The 16,573-nt window shown below is 34.6% G+C and overlaps 1 protein-coding gene across 3 annotated transcripts in view; it reads left to right on the top strand.

Annotated features, from left to right (window-relative positions):
* IFT88 (intraflagellar transport 88) overlaps positions 1–16,573 on the top strand; it is a 39,452-nt gene that overhangs the window by 10,550 nt on the left and 12,329 nt on the right. For all 3 annotated transcript variants that reach the window (XM_021539962.3, XM_021539961.3, XM_021539963.3), the window contains 9 exons: positions 2,394–2,493; positions 3,852–3,938; positions 4,539–4,725; positions 5,311–5,419; positions 6,851–7,001; positions 8,129–8,244; positions 11,049–11,101; positions 11,620–11,685; positions 13,375–13,481. In XM_021539962.3, the coding sequence (XP_021395637.1) occupies positions 2,394–2,493; positions 3,852–3,938; positions 4,539–4,725; positions 5,311–5,419; positions 6,851–7,001; positions 8,129–8,244; positions 11,049–11,101; positions 11,620–11,685; positions 13,375–13,481 (976 nt within the window). The remainder of the gene's footprint in view (positions 1–2,393; positions 2,494–3,851; positions 3,939–4,538; positions 4,726–5,310; positions 5,420–6,850; positions 7,002–8,128; positions 8,245–11,048; positions 11,102–11,619; positions 11,686–13,374; positions 13,482–16,573) is intronic.

The following is a 16,573-nucleotide window of genomic DNA, read 5'->3' as shown; positions in this document are numbered from 1 at the left end:
TAACATAACAAAGCATTGGAGTGTGTTCTGTCTTAAAAAGTAATTTATCATCGAAAGTCATCTCTTAATTATACATTTTGCAGTGCTCTGAATTCACACTAAAAGTTCAAGTGAATTTGAAAATCCCATTTCAAAATTGAAAAGCTTTTATAAGTCTCAGCAGACAAATGCTATATGGAAGGCAGCGATTGCTAGTCTTTAAGGTTGAAGATGGCATAATGAAGACTTGGGGTGCTTAAGAAGTTTTAATCACTCCATAGAATGATTACATAAAATACTGGAATCTAAATTTTAAGAAAGGTTTCTTTGAATTTAATTTATGAACTTAAAGTTTATATTTATAAACTTAATCTGCAATTTCCTAACTTACGCAGGTGTACACAGTGATAGATTGCTGACACAGTTCATCATTTGGACTTTATTTTTCAGTGTATAGCTTAGCTTTTGCTTTCTGTGGTATCTTTCACAGCAGAATACTCTTCTTTTTAAAACAAATCAATTAGACACACTTCTATCATGACAGTATAAAAGTTAGTAGTGTTTCTTAAAATTTATTTTTAGTTTTTTATTATAAGGGCTTACTTTGATATGTTTTCTATTTTAATAGCATCGGAGAATAGCATTCATACAAATGGATGTTGTGTACTGCAGGCACAATATTATTAATATATATGTTAGTGTTTGGGCAATGAATAATGTTGGGAAAAGAGGACTGCTCTTGACCTGGAGTTTATGGCCTGTTTGGATTCTCAAATTTTGCAGATCCTATAATCATAGGAAAGCTGTTTATACTAGCAGGAAACAATCTCTCACACAGATATGTATTGTCTGCTAGACTCCACAAGGTGGTGTTTGATGTTTTAATAATAATTATAATCTTAAGATTTCCCTACATCTGCCTTCTGAATTACCAGGATTTAAATAATACATCTTGTGAAAAAAAAGGTTGTTGTTTTCTAATTTCTCAGCATAGTCAGATTTTTTTGCTCTGTGTTCTGTCTTTTGTTCAGAAAAACTGGAAAAGGTTGTCAGATACTCTGTTTTCTTAGTGCTATCCACAGAATACTTGTCACACAGCAACACACTCTCAAATGTGTTCTGGCTAATTGAACAGCTTTTGCTGAGATCTGTGGGATTGTTGTTTGTGTATCAGGACAGATTTACTCTTCATTATTTTAAGCTGAGGTATTCAAGCCCAGTGAAGAAGTGTAACCAGCAGCTTGAGCTTAGCTTTTCTGATGATTAACTTTTTTATGGGTCCTCTGAGTATTAAATGTACTTTCAATCAAATTCATTTTATTTAGAGAAATAGAGCGGGTAGAAATATTCTTCAGAGTTCATAAGTCCTTGCTTAAAATGTGACACAATATTGGGACCATTTTGTCATATTTAATAAAGAACAATTGGATAGTTAGATCTCATTGCATTTTATGGTTAAAAGATGTTTAAACTGACAGTTGAAAATGCTTTTTTGATATTGCAAAGATACCTGTAATAAAAGAAGAAATTACTAATTTTTATTACAACTTTTTCTCTAACATAAAAAGCATTTGTCTAAAGACTGTCCATGTGCCAAACCAATTATAACAGCAGGCAGTTTGTTGAAGTAAACTTCTGTTGGCAAAATAGCCAATTATTAAAAGGAAAGAGGGTGGCTTTCCACCAGTTAAAAAAATAGTGGAAGGTGTTAAGGAAGCATCCCACAAGTTGTTAATTTACTGTGCCTGTTTTCCAAATGTTTGAGATAACAGGATATGCATACAATAAATAAAGGTCTTACTTAAATGATCAGGCAGCTGAAAGTAGATCACACCAAACTGTGGAAGATGGTGGCTGTGAGTGAATATCCGAACTATCTGCTGCCCTTCTGTTCTGCATTCTTTTTGTGGAAGACCCTAAGCCACAAATTACTGGGGAGTGACCAGAAAGACTTATTATTTTGACTTGTTTAGTAATATGATGTAGCTCAGGGACACAGTCTGTAGTCTCTGGCTTTGTTCACTAATATTTTTTATAGGTTAAGTAATATATGCATCTGGAGGTGAAATTTGAAAAACCTCATTATGGAATGTAGCCAAAGAAAATGGCTTTAAAAATTATTTTAGTCAGTTTTTGACATCAAATATTGCTCAGTGATAGAAAATAAAGTGATATTTAGGCGGCTGACTTAAACAAGAGTCAGCAGAGATACTGTAATTAGGGTAGGTTATAGGACTGAAATATTTTTAATATTTACAAATATTTTTAATCAGAGTGCTCTTTGCCACTGTGAAGAAAGATGAGCTAAGAAAATTGAGTTTGGAAAGCAAATTAGCAGAAAAAAAAAATATGTAATTTGGAGGCATTTGCATAGATGCATTTTGTTTATCTTCATGGCTTCCTTTCTGTTGCAGGTGTGTTGATGCGGTCAAAGCTTCCCACTATGTGGAATTAGCCAATGATCTAGAAATAAATAAAGCCACTACTTACTTGAGGCAACAGAATTTTAATCAGGTATAGTAACTTTTCACATTAGTACTTTTCAATGCTGTATTTGCAAATATACCTTTGTTAGCCATAGCATATTTTTTGGCTAGGGAAAGTGTGATTTATGCAAATAATAATTATTTTGATACTGATCAGTAAAATAACTTTATAAAAACACTGGCAAGAGTGCATTTTAAAATGCTTTTGTTGATTGAAATTAGTGTATTTTAAAAGAATTTTCTATTAGAAGAATATTAGGATCATTAATAGTTCATAGTTCTTGGGTAGAATGGAGTTGACTAAATCTATGAACTACATTTAGTTGTATATTTTTTGTCATTTTGCACATCATTAATACAGTTGTGCTTTTGTGTAGAGTAAGTGTGAAAACTATGTGTGACAGACAATTAAAACTTCTCTTTATGTTTGTTTTGGCATTTGACATATACTATCATGCCTTTGCTTTGATATGTAAACACTTAAAGATTTCATGCAAAGGAGGAAGGAAACTTTTGAATTGCTAATGTTGATGGTTAAATTGTGGTTGCCACATCTGTGTTGTAATTGATGATGGAACTGGGTTCACCATGATATTCTAACAGTTTGTGTTGTTAATATAAATATTTAGCATAAGGGAGACAGGTTTATTTAATAATTTAGTCTGCAGTTACAAATGTATTCCATAGTCAATGAAAAGAAAAAGCTGCCTTTTATATCAGAGGGATTTTTGTTGTTTATTTGTTATAAATATGCTCTTTCTTTTTGTCTTCAGACATCTTTATTTTGAAGTTTATGAAGTTTAGTTTTCATGTTAAAGTTTTTTAAAAAATCTTCTGGCCTCAAGCCAGAAGTACTTTCTAAACTTAGACAATTGTCATTGTCTTACGACACAAAACAAAGGCACATTGAAATCCAGTCCTACACTATGGTGTGTATTTTTTTATATAGTGTGTTCTTTTTCAGCTTTTTAATAAAGGTTTTATGTTAATTCATTTGTGTTCACTTAAAGAACTAGAAAAATAGGCATGAGAATTTTCATTAGTTGACTAGATTAAAAGCAAATCATCTAACACTGCATTTTGTACGTACAGAGTTGTCAGATATCTGTAGTTCACAGTAGCCTTATCTAATCTAAATTATGGCTAGATAATAAATGGCCAGTATTATTGAAATTTTGTGATGAAAATTAATATTGTATAAATACAGGTACAGTTTTGTACATGCTCAGAAGTGTGTATTACAAGCTCTAGTAATTATCATGTATGTGAGTATATGAGTTGATAATTTCAGCTGTTTGTTAATGTGATGCTTATCAATGCTTTCTGAAAGGATTTTGGAATAAGATCGCTTCAGTGTGAAGTAAGTTGTTTTCAAATTATTTCTAGGCACTGGAGACTTTGAAAATGTTTGAAAAAAAGGATAGCAGAGTAAAGAGTGCAGCTGCAACAAACCTCTCATTCCTTTATTATTTGGTAAGTGTTTGCTTCAACAAAAGCAGGTAAGAACTGCAGTTTATGTAGCAACCTCTGTATTTTTGTACCAATTTTTGTGTCTGCCTAAATAATCTCTGTAAACAAGAAGAAACTGCACCTTAGAGTAGTTATTCTGGAACACCAGTTTGGAATTTGGATCTGGTCCTTTTATATACTATTGATGGAAGAAGAGTGAGATTGAGCCCCAGGCCCCAGAAATATGCTTGCAGTTGGATTGGTGCAGGAGCTCAGTGGCTGGAGTTAAAACACTGGCCCTGGGAAGCCTGGCTGAACTTCAGGTACGCCTGAAACAGGTAGCTTAGGCACATGTGTTTGTGTATGAAGTTTGTAGGGTATGGATTTAATTTTTTTTTTTTTTTTTTAATAAATGCTACTTTATTGCAACACAGAAAGCTTGCAGACTGAATGGGACAGAGTGGCAACTTGAAAGAGATGATCTACCTTATGCAAAGACATAAGAAGTATTTTAGGACTGAGTAATGGAGTTGTTTTTCATCCTCAATCCCCTGAAATTCCTGGAAGAAGCCACAGCTGCAAGATAATTAGCTGACTAATACAATGTTTGTTTTGTTCATGTAGGGGAATGAATTGGAACAAGCAACTAACTATGCAGATTTAGCAGTAAATTCTGATAGGTACAATCCAGCAGCTCTAACTAACAAAGGAAATACTATTTTTGCAAATGGAGACTGTGAAAAAGCAGCTGAATTTTATAAGGAAGCTCTCAGGAATGATTCCTTATGCACTGAAGCACTTTATAATCTTGGTAAGTCACAGGTGCTATTGTGATTTAGTTTTGACTGAAGGTAACACTAGTGTTTCTGAGAATCTGTCTTTGAAAGTTTTCTTATAGAAATGTGTGTGAATTATTATTGCTTTACTGAGTAATTTATGTTATGGCAACGTATTAACTTATACTACCTGTCTGTTCTGCAAAAAAATTTCCCAGTGTTAAAAACATCAATTAGTAATTGCAGATTAATAAGTTACTTTGAAGACTAAGAAATTCATACTACCTACTGAAAGGATACCAGTTTCAGCATTATTAAACTATCAGTAATTCTCCTTTAAAAGCCTTACCTTTCCCTCATTCATCTTGTTCAGAAGATGAGATTACATAAATTCTTGGTCTTTGGGTTCATGTTCCTTGTGTTTATCAGTTTGGTAGGTCATGCTGGCTGATAACAGTTCTGTGAGGACGCTCTCACAAACAGAGAGTCCTTTAAAGTCAAGGCAGGTATGCTGCGTCCAAGAACTTTGTTCCTATTTTGCTTTTCCTGGTTATCCTTTCAGATAATATACTGAAGTAATCTGTTTCTCATGATATTAATACTGTAACCTTTCTTTTTAGGTTTAGCTTACAAGAAGTTAAACAGGATAGATGAAGCTTTGGATTGTTTTCTGAAACTCCATGCAATCCTTCCAAATAGTGCCCAAGTCCTTTACCAGCTAGCAAGCATGTATCTTTTTCTGGGTTATTATAAGGAACAATGGTTGTAGTAAACTCATTTAATCCAAAATACGTGTTTAAATCATGTCAAGGTGATTTAGAAATTTACTCTGGTGTCCATTATAGTAAGAATGATTTCTTATCTGATGTTTGTGAGAAAAATGAATTTAACCCTCATTGAATATATTTCCAGTGAAGCAAATGAAGAACATTAAGATTGCTCAAATTGCAGGGATTAGATTTACACATAGTATTAAATTGTGTCATGGAATATTTTAAATGTTGCTGGTTTTCTATGAAAATAATGTGGCAGATGTAAGCACAATTAAGTAAAATAAGAATAAAAATATATAGCTAATAAATGTGAAGCTCTGTTCGGAAAGCCATTTTCAGATTAGTTAGTATGTGTAAGAAAATAATTGTCTCCCAGCACTGCAAAAGCTCAACAGATTGAAAAGCTGAGGGAAGGGACTGGCTTTGCACATCACCAGTGATACCCTAAACTGTGAACTTCTTTAACAATGCTTCTGAGGATGTCCAAACTCTAATAAATCCTCCCAAAGGCAGAACAGATTCCAGCTGATGTACTACACTTTTAAGAATAATATAGATAATAAAAATATATTCTAGTCAGTAAAGTAAGTAACCTCCAAACGTACAAAAGGGCTCTGATCTTTGTTCCATGTATAGCCCCTTTACAGCAGCACAAATGGCCCAACAGCTCCAAGTGTCCATCTAGGGAAGAGCTTCTCTGCTCCACTGCTATGTAAAACTGCATTCCACCAATTCTCAGAAGCTTCTTCAATGTCAGGTAGGATGGAGCAGAAAAAACAGGTTGGGCAGTAGCTCCAGCTGACACTGCTGTAGAGCTCTGAGGCATCGTGCCATTCCTGAGGGAAGAGCACATTGCAGGCTGAGTTACAGCTAAAACTGCTGTTCTGTAGACCAGAATAGTCTGGGCTGTGCTCCTTAGACATACAGCAGAAAACCTCCCTGCTGGCAAAAGGCTGTTCTTGGAAATAGCAGTTTTACCTAATCACTTTAGAACAAAATGCTGCTAGTACAGAAACTAGCCAGGTTGTAAAGGCTGCAATTAAATGGTCTGGCTCTCACACTTCATTCTTATAAATGAAGGAGTCAAAATAAGATTAGTGTCAAAGAGAGAGAGAGGACAACTGAGCCCAAAGTTCTGTTCAGTCCAGTGTGGTTCTAAGGTGAAAGAGCAATCAAAGTCTCTGAATACTTTTCTTCTTCTAGCATAACAAAAATACTTTCCAATACAAATGAAATTATGAAAACAGTATGGAAAAAAAGTCATTGTATCGCCACACTACAGTGACTGGTGTCATGTTCAGCATATGGCTTGCATTAAGTGAAGTAGTAGGGATTCTGAATAAATCAAACTACCATTGGCATCAGTCCTTGACTGAGGAAAACTCAGATACCAGATCATGGAAGATCCCAATCAAGCCATAGAGTGGCTGCTGCAATTGATCAGTGTAGTACCAACTGATCCACATGTACTTTCAAAGCTAGGGAATTTATATGATACTGAAGGCGATAAATCCCAGGCTTTTCATTATTACTGTGAGGTAATTTTGCTTTTTCAAAGTACTTTGTCCTAAGTAAAGAAAATTTTGCCATAGGTTCCTATATCAAATTAATAATTGATTAATTTAAACCTTATAAAATATCATCTAAAAAGAGGATGAAAAAGAGATAGTGGGAAAGAGTTAACAAAATCTGATTTTTGTGGTCAGATCCTAAGGAAATACATAGGCTATGTTTCCACCTAGATATTGGCCTCAGACTTTCCATTTTCTTTTATGTAGTCATTGTTTACACTGACCTGTAATAATGTTAATTTAAAATACATCCTGGGATAAAATAAAATCGGGAGATAGTATAAGTAATTTTAGAGGTGTGTAATGTGACTGAGTCTGTATAATATGGAGATACTTATAAATTCCGTTTTATTTATGTTTGGAAGTTTTTATATATATTTTAACAGTATAGCTATACATTATGTATACATAGTTGGCTAAAGATAGGCAGCTTCTTTCATTTCAAACCAGCTGTACTACTGTCCATAGTTTGTAGAGGTTCTTCTGTATTAGAAATGAGAATAAAACAGGAAGCATCTGGTGCAATCTGAGAGTTCTCTTTCTTTATCTGTGTAAAGATCACCAAAGGCTGTGTTGCAGTCTGAATTAACAGTTGAGAGTGTTTGATGATAATTTTGCTGCCTGTTTCAGAGGGAATTTCTAAAAAACTGAAAATGCTGTTCATGTAGTTATATACAGAAAGGAATGCTTTAGGGTGAGTTTTCCAGCAGACTGATGTGAACATGGAATTGTACACTTATTAGTTGGCATTGTTAAACATTGTAGGTAAGTTATTCATACATAGATGTGATTTAAGTAAATGTTTTTGCTCTTGCAAGCTATTTAAAATAGTATTTCAAATAAGGCTAGATGGAAAATATGACAGGCTCATCTTGGGTAACTTCTAAAAAGTATTCTGCAATAGAAAACCTAGCATGTTTTTTTTTTTTTCCCCCACCAGGATCACTTAGTGTAGCACACTACTTCCATTCATTTATATTACATGTTTTGGGCATCTGGAGAATTAAACACTTGAGTAAGATATTCCAGAAGCAGCATAAAGATGTTGTTTATCACTAAAGTTGTGTGTTTTTTTACCTTTCCTATTTTGTCAGTCATACAGGTATTTCCCTTCCAACATTGAAGTCATTGAATGGCTTGGAGCATATTACATTGACACCCAGTTCTGTGAAAAAGCCATTGAGTACTTTGAAAGGGCAGCACTTATCCTGTAAGTAGTTATTATTTTATGCCTACTCAGATTTCTGGTTAGACATCCATCAGAATACCTAGAGATAAATCAGCTGGATAACTTTAATACTATAAATAAACAACAGAGTTAAGAATATTTGTGATATTTTTAATTTTCTTAACTTTCTGTTCATTTACAGCATGTTTTTGCTCTTACTGTGCATTTTCAGTGTTAAATAAGATCTCCATTGAGCCTATGACTGTGTTAGGTATTAGAACCTATTTTTCTCTATTATCTGCTATTAAACACAACCATGAAGTGGAGAACAGTTCTCCAAAGCCATCAAAACCTGTTTCTTTGTGGCTTCATGTGAAATATTTCCTTTCTGTTGTTTAATTACACAGTGAGGATTTGCTGGTTTAGATATGTGCATGTTTTAGCTGATCTTACTGCATTTCCTCTTTTCACATGACTTCTACTTCCATGAAATAAGGCATATAAGTAAGCAAAAATGCGCAGTGCTGTACTACCAATAATCAGTGAAAATAAATTGACAGGCTAAACTGATCCTGATAAAGATATTTGAATTATACTGAGTTTAGTTCAACAACTTAATTGCTGAAATTGGTCTTTAGCAGAATATGATGCACTTAAGTAACTATATAGGCCATATACTTTATTTTAGTTCAGAAAGGGACCTTACTAGGGAGTGGTTTATAAAAAAAATTGGTCAAATTTAAATTTGTAACCCAAATTTCAAAGAGATTTCTAAAAATACATGCACACATTCTTTTTATGTGGAAACAAATACATGTCTATAGGGTCATGAAGAATTTTCTATTAATAGATGAACTAAAATTCACTCCCAATAAGTGTGAATTTCTTTATTTTGTGTTTTAGGAAAACTATGAAAAATTATGCAAAACTCTGTTATTGCTTCTCTTGTGATAATCTAAAATTTGACATTCTATTTGTTCTTGAATCTGAATGACATGTATGTATGAAACAGCATGTGAACAAAACATTCATACAGTATAATTCAAGGAAAAATAATTCTGCATAGGTTGTAAGAAGTTCAGTAAAAAAATCCTAGTTCTGGCTTTGACATGCTTGGGTTAGAGTAGACCTTAATTACAGATGAGAAAACCTAAAGTTTAACTAAGGATTAAAAAAATTTAAAAAAAATAGAGAAAAATAGACTTCACTCAAATTGTGGTATATTTATAAAGAAATAGAGAAGTAGATTAGACAAAAATACACAGGAGAGCTGACAGAAGTCACAGTTCACACATTTGCCAGCATTCTTTTCCCTACAAATACTGGCCACCTTAAAAAATCATTTTAGTCAAGCTATGAGATTTCATATGCTGGCATTCATGGCTGTCTTAGAAAATTTGGAAAGAAACAGCTGAGAATAAGAGGAATTATTTAATAATCTTGTTTTGGCAAAGATTTAAATACTTTTTGCTTTCTGTCGCAGTCACTCCATGTATGAAGTATGTGGATTGTAAAGTACTTATGAAGAACTGGTATATTAAATTCTTCAGTATTACTTGTAATCTATCTGTAATTTTTAATAGTAGATAACAGAGCATAAATTTTTTGCTGTTTATTTGGTATTAAAAATAGAGAGTAGATATGTTAATTGGTAAATATGAATATAAATATAAATTGCTACTTACTTTAAATAAAGTTGCATTTTTAAATTACATCTTTATCTTAACTGTCAACAGCATTTTTAAATTTAATTGTTTAGTTCATTCAGTGTTTTAATCACAATAACTACTTTTAAAATTGCATTCTAAGATAACATGTTAGGCAGTGAATTGGGAAACGGTTTCCACTATTTTATTTTTTCTAGCATGCTGAAATCTATCCTTAATAAAAGGACTTAGTGCAGTTAGCGCTTGCTGCTGACAGTTTATTCTCTCTGGAATTTTCATACTGAACTGATTAATAAATTCTGTTATGGTGTGTGTTTGGCTGTCTTTGTTTGCAGGACACACATTCAGCTGAAAATAAAAAGGTGCAACATCTGTATTTCATGAACTTGCTTGGCAGCTACCAAGGGAACACATTGCTTAGAATTAAAAATGGCCTGTGCTATGATTAGAGAGAAAAACTGAAGAGGATAATTACAAAATTATTCTGAAAATGTTAACTTACAGTACCTTTGGATATGCTACTAGTCGATTGTAAGCCACATGTGCAAAGTGCTTTGGCTTATAGAGGATGCTTACACTGTTAACATGAACATTTCCTAATTTTCACATTGTCTTGGTAAAAGTGATTAAAGAGTCAAACAGTTTTATTGTACATGCTCAGGCATCTCAAATATTTTCTCTAACCATTCTATCACGATTATGTGCTAAAAAGAGAAGGACAGGCAGCAGCTAGGACATCAAAGTGACATCGCAGAGTTCAAAGCTCTAAGCAGGGGCTGTGTTTCCTGGCAGAAATCTCTTGGGCAGGTGTGAGACCCTAGTGCTGGGACCTCTTCAGAATACAATTTAGCATTTTGTTCCTTCCCCATTGCATGGTTCTGTATCTCTCACAAAGATTAGTGGTTCACATGTCAGGTCTACTAATTGTGTCTGGGCACAGAATTGTGAGCCTGAGAAGAACTCTAACATGGGCCTGAAAATGAGTGACATGGAGTCCTGGAAACGTGTGTGTGATGCAGCAGTGTGTGAGCTGAGCAGGATACATTCTTTCTAGGAAGGCAACAAGCTAGGTGAAAAATTGATTAGTAGGTAAATAGTAGGTCTTTACCAGTGCTATGCAGATTATTTTGCTCATTCATTGTTTGGCAGTGTACATGATTTTGTTTTATTTATTTGCAGGCCAACACAAGTGAAGTGGCAGCTGATGGTTGCCAGTTGCTACAGGAGAAGCGGTAAGTTCTGTAACTTTTTTGTTAGTGCTTTCAGGTTTATAACGTTTTTTTGTAATTCATTGAGGTTGTTCAGCTGGGAGAATAATGAGAGGATTTCATAGGAAGGATGGAGACAGACTGGGGTCTGCAGCTCCAGGTTGTGGAGCAGCAGTTTTAAACTGAGTAAGAGTAGACTTACACTGGGTATAAGGGAGAAATTATTTATTGTGAACATGGTGAGACACTGGAACAATGGTGTAATAGAGGAAGGTCCAAAAAAAACCCCAAAAATCAGAATCCTCTTCCTCATTCATTGTGTTATTTACAGAGTAATTTGGACTGTTTTTAGATGTTCTAAATTTTTACTATCCATTAATAAAGAATGTTAAGTTTGGTCTTACCAAATTTGGACCTACAATATTAAATCAATATTAAATCTAACTATAAAGATGAATTGATGTTAAGGTGTTCCAATTTCTCATCAAATATTCTTTTTTATGTTTGAATGTGTGGATAGGAGATGTTTGTTTTGTTTGCAGGCAACTACCAGAAAGCTCTGGAGAAATACAAAGTCATTCACAGAAAATTCCCAGAGAATGTTGAATGTAAGTTGTTTCGTTCTGTGGTGTAACTATCAAAGGAAACGTTGTTACATTGAATAGATGTGTTAGTAATCATGGGATGTGGTTTTCATATTAAAATACTTCAATTAACTAATATTTATGCTAATGCTGTGTGGTTTTTGTGACAACACTGACGGGTGATTTAAGAAATTAGGGTAATGCTCAAGAAGAGCAATGAAAATAAACTTTAACTAAGTTGCATTCTCATCCATATGTCCTAGATTTTATAACTATGTTACTTATTTAATCTTTCTTATGAAAAATAGATATATTTGTACTTCTAGGTCCTGCTAGTTGAAATTCCTGCTGTAACTTTCTAGATACAAGAAAATATTATTGCTAAGTTTTATCATAGTGAGGGTTTCAAAAAAAAAACATTTTGGGTGAGATTTTGTTGCTGGGTTTTTAACTATAGCTGGTCACCCAGTCTCTGGAAAATCCATAGAGGATTTCAAACTAAACTTCAGGAAACACAACTTTGAAGAGTAAGACACTTTGCAAAATCAGTCACACCTGTACTCTAAAAAAAAAAAGCCCTGTAGAAAATAAGGGTTGTCAGTGGTTGTGTAAACATTCTCTTCCATCCCACACTGTGCCTCACAAATTCCAAAATACAAGGCTGTCGCCGACATGTCTGTGCTTTCAGATGCAATGTGGGAAGAACATGCATTGTATTTTATTTTAAAATCATATTGTTCTGCTTTAAAAAAATTATTGCTTTTTTAAAGAGGAATCACAGCTCTCTTGTACAGTTGAAATTCAGTACTGTAACTCCTCAAAATACCATGTTCATCATAACAAAATATCATAAGCAAAATACCATGTTCGTGTTGGTCACAGCTATTTCAGAGGGGCATTTAGTAAACCTTTTAGAATGCAAATATGTTTCTGAACATAGTTTCTACAAATTTCACAAAAGGAGGGAGGAGTTAGGCAAGACAATTTAACTGATTGCTGAAACAATGGTTCTCCCCCATCTCTCCATGATTATGGGCTTCCTAAACCTGCGGAAAACTAATTTAGCACAAAATGAAATAACTTGTTTGTGAAAGTCTGAAGAGAACGGATCATGTTCTGCTTCAGTTCTTTGAAAGGAATGTTGACAAACACATAGGAATACCAACAGTGTTTTCAGAGTTGGGTAGAATATCTCAGGAGAATGTTTTTTAGGGACTATTTTAGTTCAGTCATACAGTTACATTTGATTTTCATGTCAGCTTTTTTGAGGTTTCTTAATTCTATATATATTACTCTTTAAAAATCAACCACAGACAGAGGAAAAAACCATTTTGATTCACTTGACATTTGCAAAATTGTTTTCAACAAAATTCTCTCGATAGCAGCTCCTTAGTAATATTGTAGTATCATTTCTATACTTTCCAGCTTCCAAAATATTTTGCAAATGTCATGAGTTCTGAGCCAAAATAGTTAGTATGCCTTTTGCCTTCCACATATACCCATGGTATTTGTACTGTTCATGGATATAGACACAGGGAAAATACAGATTTACTTGCAAAATATCACAACTTGTATAGTGATACTGGACAGGAGTTGCCTTGTTTGCAGTTATTTGCACTGTTTGCCGTTCTGCATGTCCAGTTCTGTCAGGGTGCACTTGTAGTTTGACCTGCTTGTAAGTGTTTTTTTAACAATGCTTTGCTTTCCAATTAGGCCTCCGATTTTTAGTTCGTCTCTGCACAGACATGGGACTGAAAGAAGTCCAGGAATATATAACAAAGCTCAAGAAAGCAGAAAAATTAAAAGAAATCAGAGAGCAGGTAAGTTTGTTTCTCTGTATATCATACATTATTGCTGCAGATGGAGATGAAGCTAAAGTACTGTTTATGATACTTCAAGACAAAATGCATTGTTAACTTCCTGGTTTACAGAAGCTTATATTTTGGGGGTTTGGGAGGCTTAGTTTTAAGTTACTGATCAGTCTTACATCTGTCTGCATAGTTTCTCAGCACCAGATTTTCTGTGATTTTTAAATAGTAGTGAAATATGGACTATGTGGACATGAGGGAATGCCAGAGCCACTCACATAATTCAATGTCTGTGGAATGTCGTCTTTCCTACTTACTTGCCAGATTTTATTTCATACTTCAGTGTATTTATGAGCCAAGTAATAATGCAGCTATAGGGAGAGATGGGAAGCCTAAGAATTGTTCATATAGAAGAGCTCTTTTTTTGTTATATACAAAACTGTAGCATTGACATATTATATAGGTAGAAGTAAACTATTCACGTGAGTGCCAATTTTTAAACAAAAAAAAAAAAAAATAGAATTCCATGGAAAAGTAACAATCTGTGAAAGGTATGAGATCATAACTTGTGTTCTGTTCAGAAGAGTGAGCTCACGTTTGTGTGTGTGCACTCGTGCATTGTTTTCTTGTTATTCTGGTGATAAAATGAGTTTTTAAAATTAAAAACAGCTGCTTGTTTGAAAAGCATTATCCATGCTGTTGAGCTGCAAAGTATTTAAGCTTGCTTTGCCTATCCAGAGAATTGTCTCAAAGCTACACAGTCACATTAGAATACATTAAGTCTTAACTAATTTGCTCTTAGTAGTGTATATTGGTCCCTTTTGATGCCAGATCAGGTGCACATGTATTCTTAGCTTTTTCTGCTTAAGTTCCAGGGAGCCTGACTCTGCAAATGAACAGGAGAACACTTTAAAAATATAACTCACAAGTGGAAACACTTACTGAAGGATTGCAGCTTCATGCTACAACCATGCTTTGAGGGGCTAGCTGAAGTGTACTGTCTAGGTTTTTAAGTAACTGTAAAATTCAATGCACTTGGGAAAATGGACAAAAAAAAGCAGTCCATAGCTGTAGTGGGATTGATATTCCTCCCCATAATTGTATCAGTAAGCAAAATAGATGACCAGATATAATGTTCCTATTCTGCAGAACTCACAATTAAGATAACAATCATATCTATCTATCCTCTGCAACAACAGCCTTTGCTTGGTTTCTAATCACTTCAGTGTCAGTGGTATACATAGTTAGTTCATTGCAGTAACTTTCAATACCTCAGTGCTTCACCAACAAAACCAGTTAAAACTGGATTGTTTTATAGTTGATTAGAGAGGTCACTGGAGAAAGAAAGGCTATTTCCTTGCACGTAGTTCTGGCCTTTTTTTTAACTGAAAGCATTAACTATAGATGGACAAATGTCAAGGACTTTAAAGAAAACACTTTTTTTTTCTTTAAGAAAGTTGATATTTGAGTACAATTAAAAAAAAAAAAAATTGTCATATCTCTTTCTGTTTATTTCATATGGGAAGCAAGAGCTTTCCCAAACACACTTCTTTACTTTCTGGTGAGGAAAAAGCAACTCGTAGAATATTTAAAAGTTTTAATCATCTAATAACTTAAGATCTTAGTAACAGAAATATTATGTTTAAATTATGGGGTTTTTTTAATTCTTACTTCATTGTGTTAAGGGAATTAAATAAGTCATACTTGAATGACATAAGTATCAGTGGGATCCAACACAGACTCGTGGTTGCACAAGTTATTGCAACTTGGTTTAGACTGTTCAGGCTTTAACAGTGATAATAATTAAGGCGTGATGTGGGAAGATCCCTGTGTGTCTCGGTATTCCGTTTAAGAGTGTGTCGACTCTATCCTGTCACAACATTAACCTTGCAAAGCAGGATCACAGAATGGTTTAGGTTGAACAGAACATTTAAAGATTATCTCGTTTTAACCCCCTGCTGTGGGCAGGGACACCTTCCACTACTGCGTTGCTCAGAACCCCATCAAATCTGACTTTGAACATTTCCAGGGGTGGTCATCCATGGCTTCTCTGGGCAACTTGTTCCAGTGTCCCACCATCCTCAACATATTTTTTTCTCCTTCTCTACCCTTTCTCAGTTTAAAGCCATTACTCCTTCTCCTGTCACCACAGGCCTTGGTAAAAAAGTCTGTCCACATCTTTATTTTAAGACCCCTTTAAGTATTGAAAAGCCACAACAACGTTTCCCCAGAATCTTCTCTTCTCCAGGCTGAACAACTTCAGCCCTCTCCAGTCTTCACTGAAGAAGTGCTTCAGCTCTTTTCATCTTCATGGCCCTCCTCTGGGCCTTCTCCAACAGGTCCATGTCCTTACACTGGATGCCCCAGAACTGGACACACAACTCTGGGGTCTCAGGGGGACAGAGTAGAGCAGATCTGTCTAGAACAGATAAGGTGTCTATGATGGCATTTTTAATTAGTCAAAGATTTCAGGTAGATCTACTTAAATATTTCTTCTAGTGTGTTACCCAGAAAAGAAAAAAAAAAATTAATTCAGCCTTTTGAATAAGCCTGATTGTATTGTAATTTAAATTAAACCAAGTTTCATTTAAGCAGATAAAATGTCATGCAGTAAGTTTTAAAAACCCAGACAAACCCCAGAGAAACACAGCTCTTGCCTTTGTGCCCCCTAAAAACTACAGCCAATAATAAAAATAAAACAGGTTTCTTGTCAGTTCTGTCAGTTTCAGTCCTGCAGACAGGCCAGTGTTTCCAGCCTGAGTAAGCTCTGAATGGGAGCGAAATACTGTTCCTGTGGTTCCGAGTACACTCTCTTCAGAACCTCTGAAGTCTGATGAGTTGCTTTCTGCTCTTTCTTTCTGCTCCTTGTCTTGGTGGGACACACTCTCATCTCCTTCTGGCTTTCTCCCCTGCCACACTCTGAAAACTTTTCAAGTTCTTCCAAAAGGAAAGGAACAACTACTTCTGCTCCCAGGGAACCCTGACACTGACACAATTTTCTTAGAAATGAAACATCATTGTAATTGGTAAAGGAACAAAAACTCTAAGGAAAGATGTTTCAGAATTAATGCAGCTGTCCTGCATTAGTAGTGGAGTATCTTTAT

This window comes from Lonchura striata, chromosome 2 (genome assembly GCF_046129695.1).
Source record: "Lonchura striata isolate bLonStr1 chromosome 2, bLonStr1.mat, whole genome shotgun sequence".
NCBI lineage: Eukaryota > Metazoa > Chordata > Aves > Passeriformes > Estrildidae > Lonchura > Lonchura striata.
The sequence above is the reverse complement of the archived record's forward strand: the minus strand, read 5'-3'. Positions and strand labels throughout refer to the sequence as shown.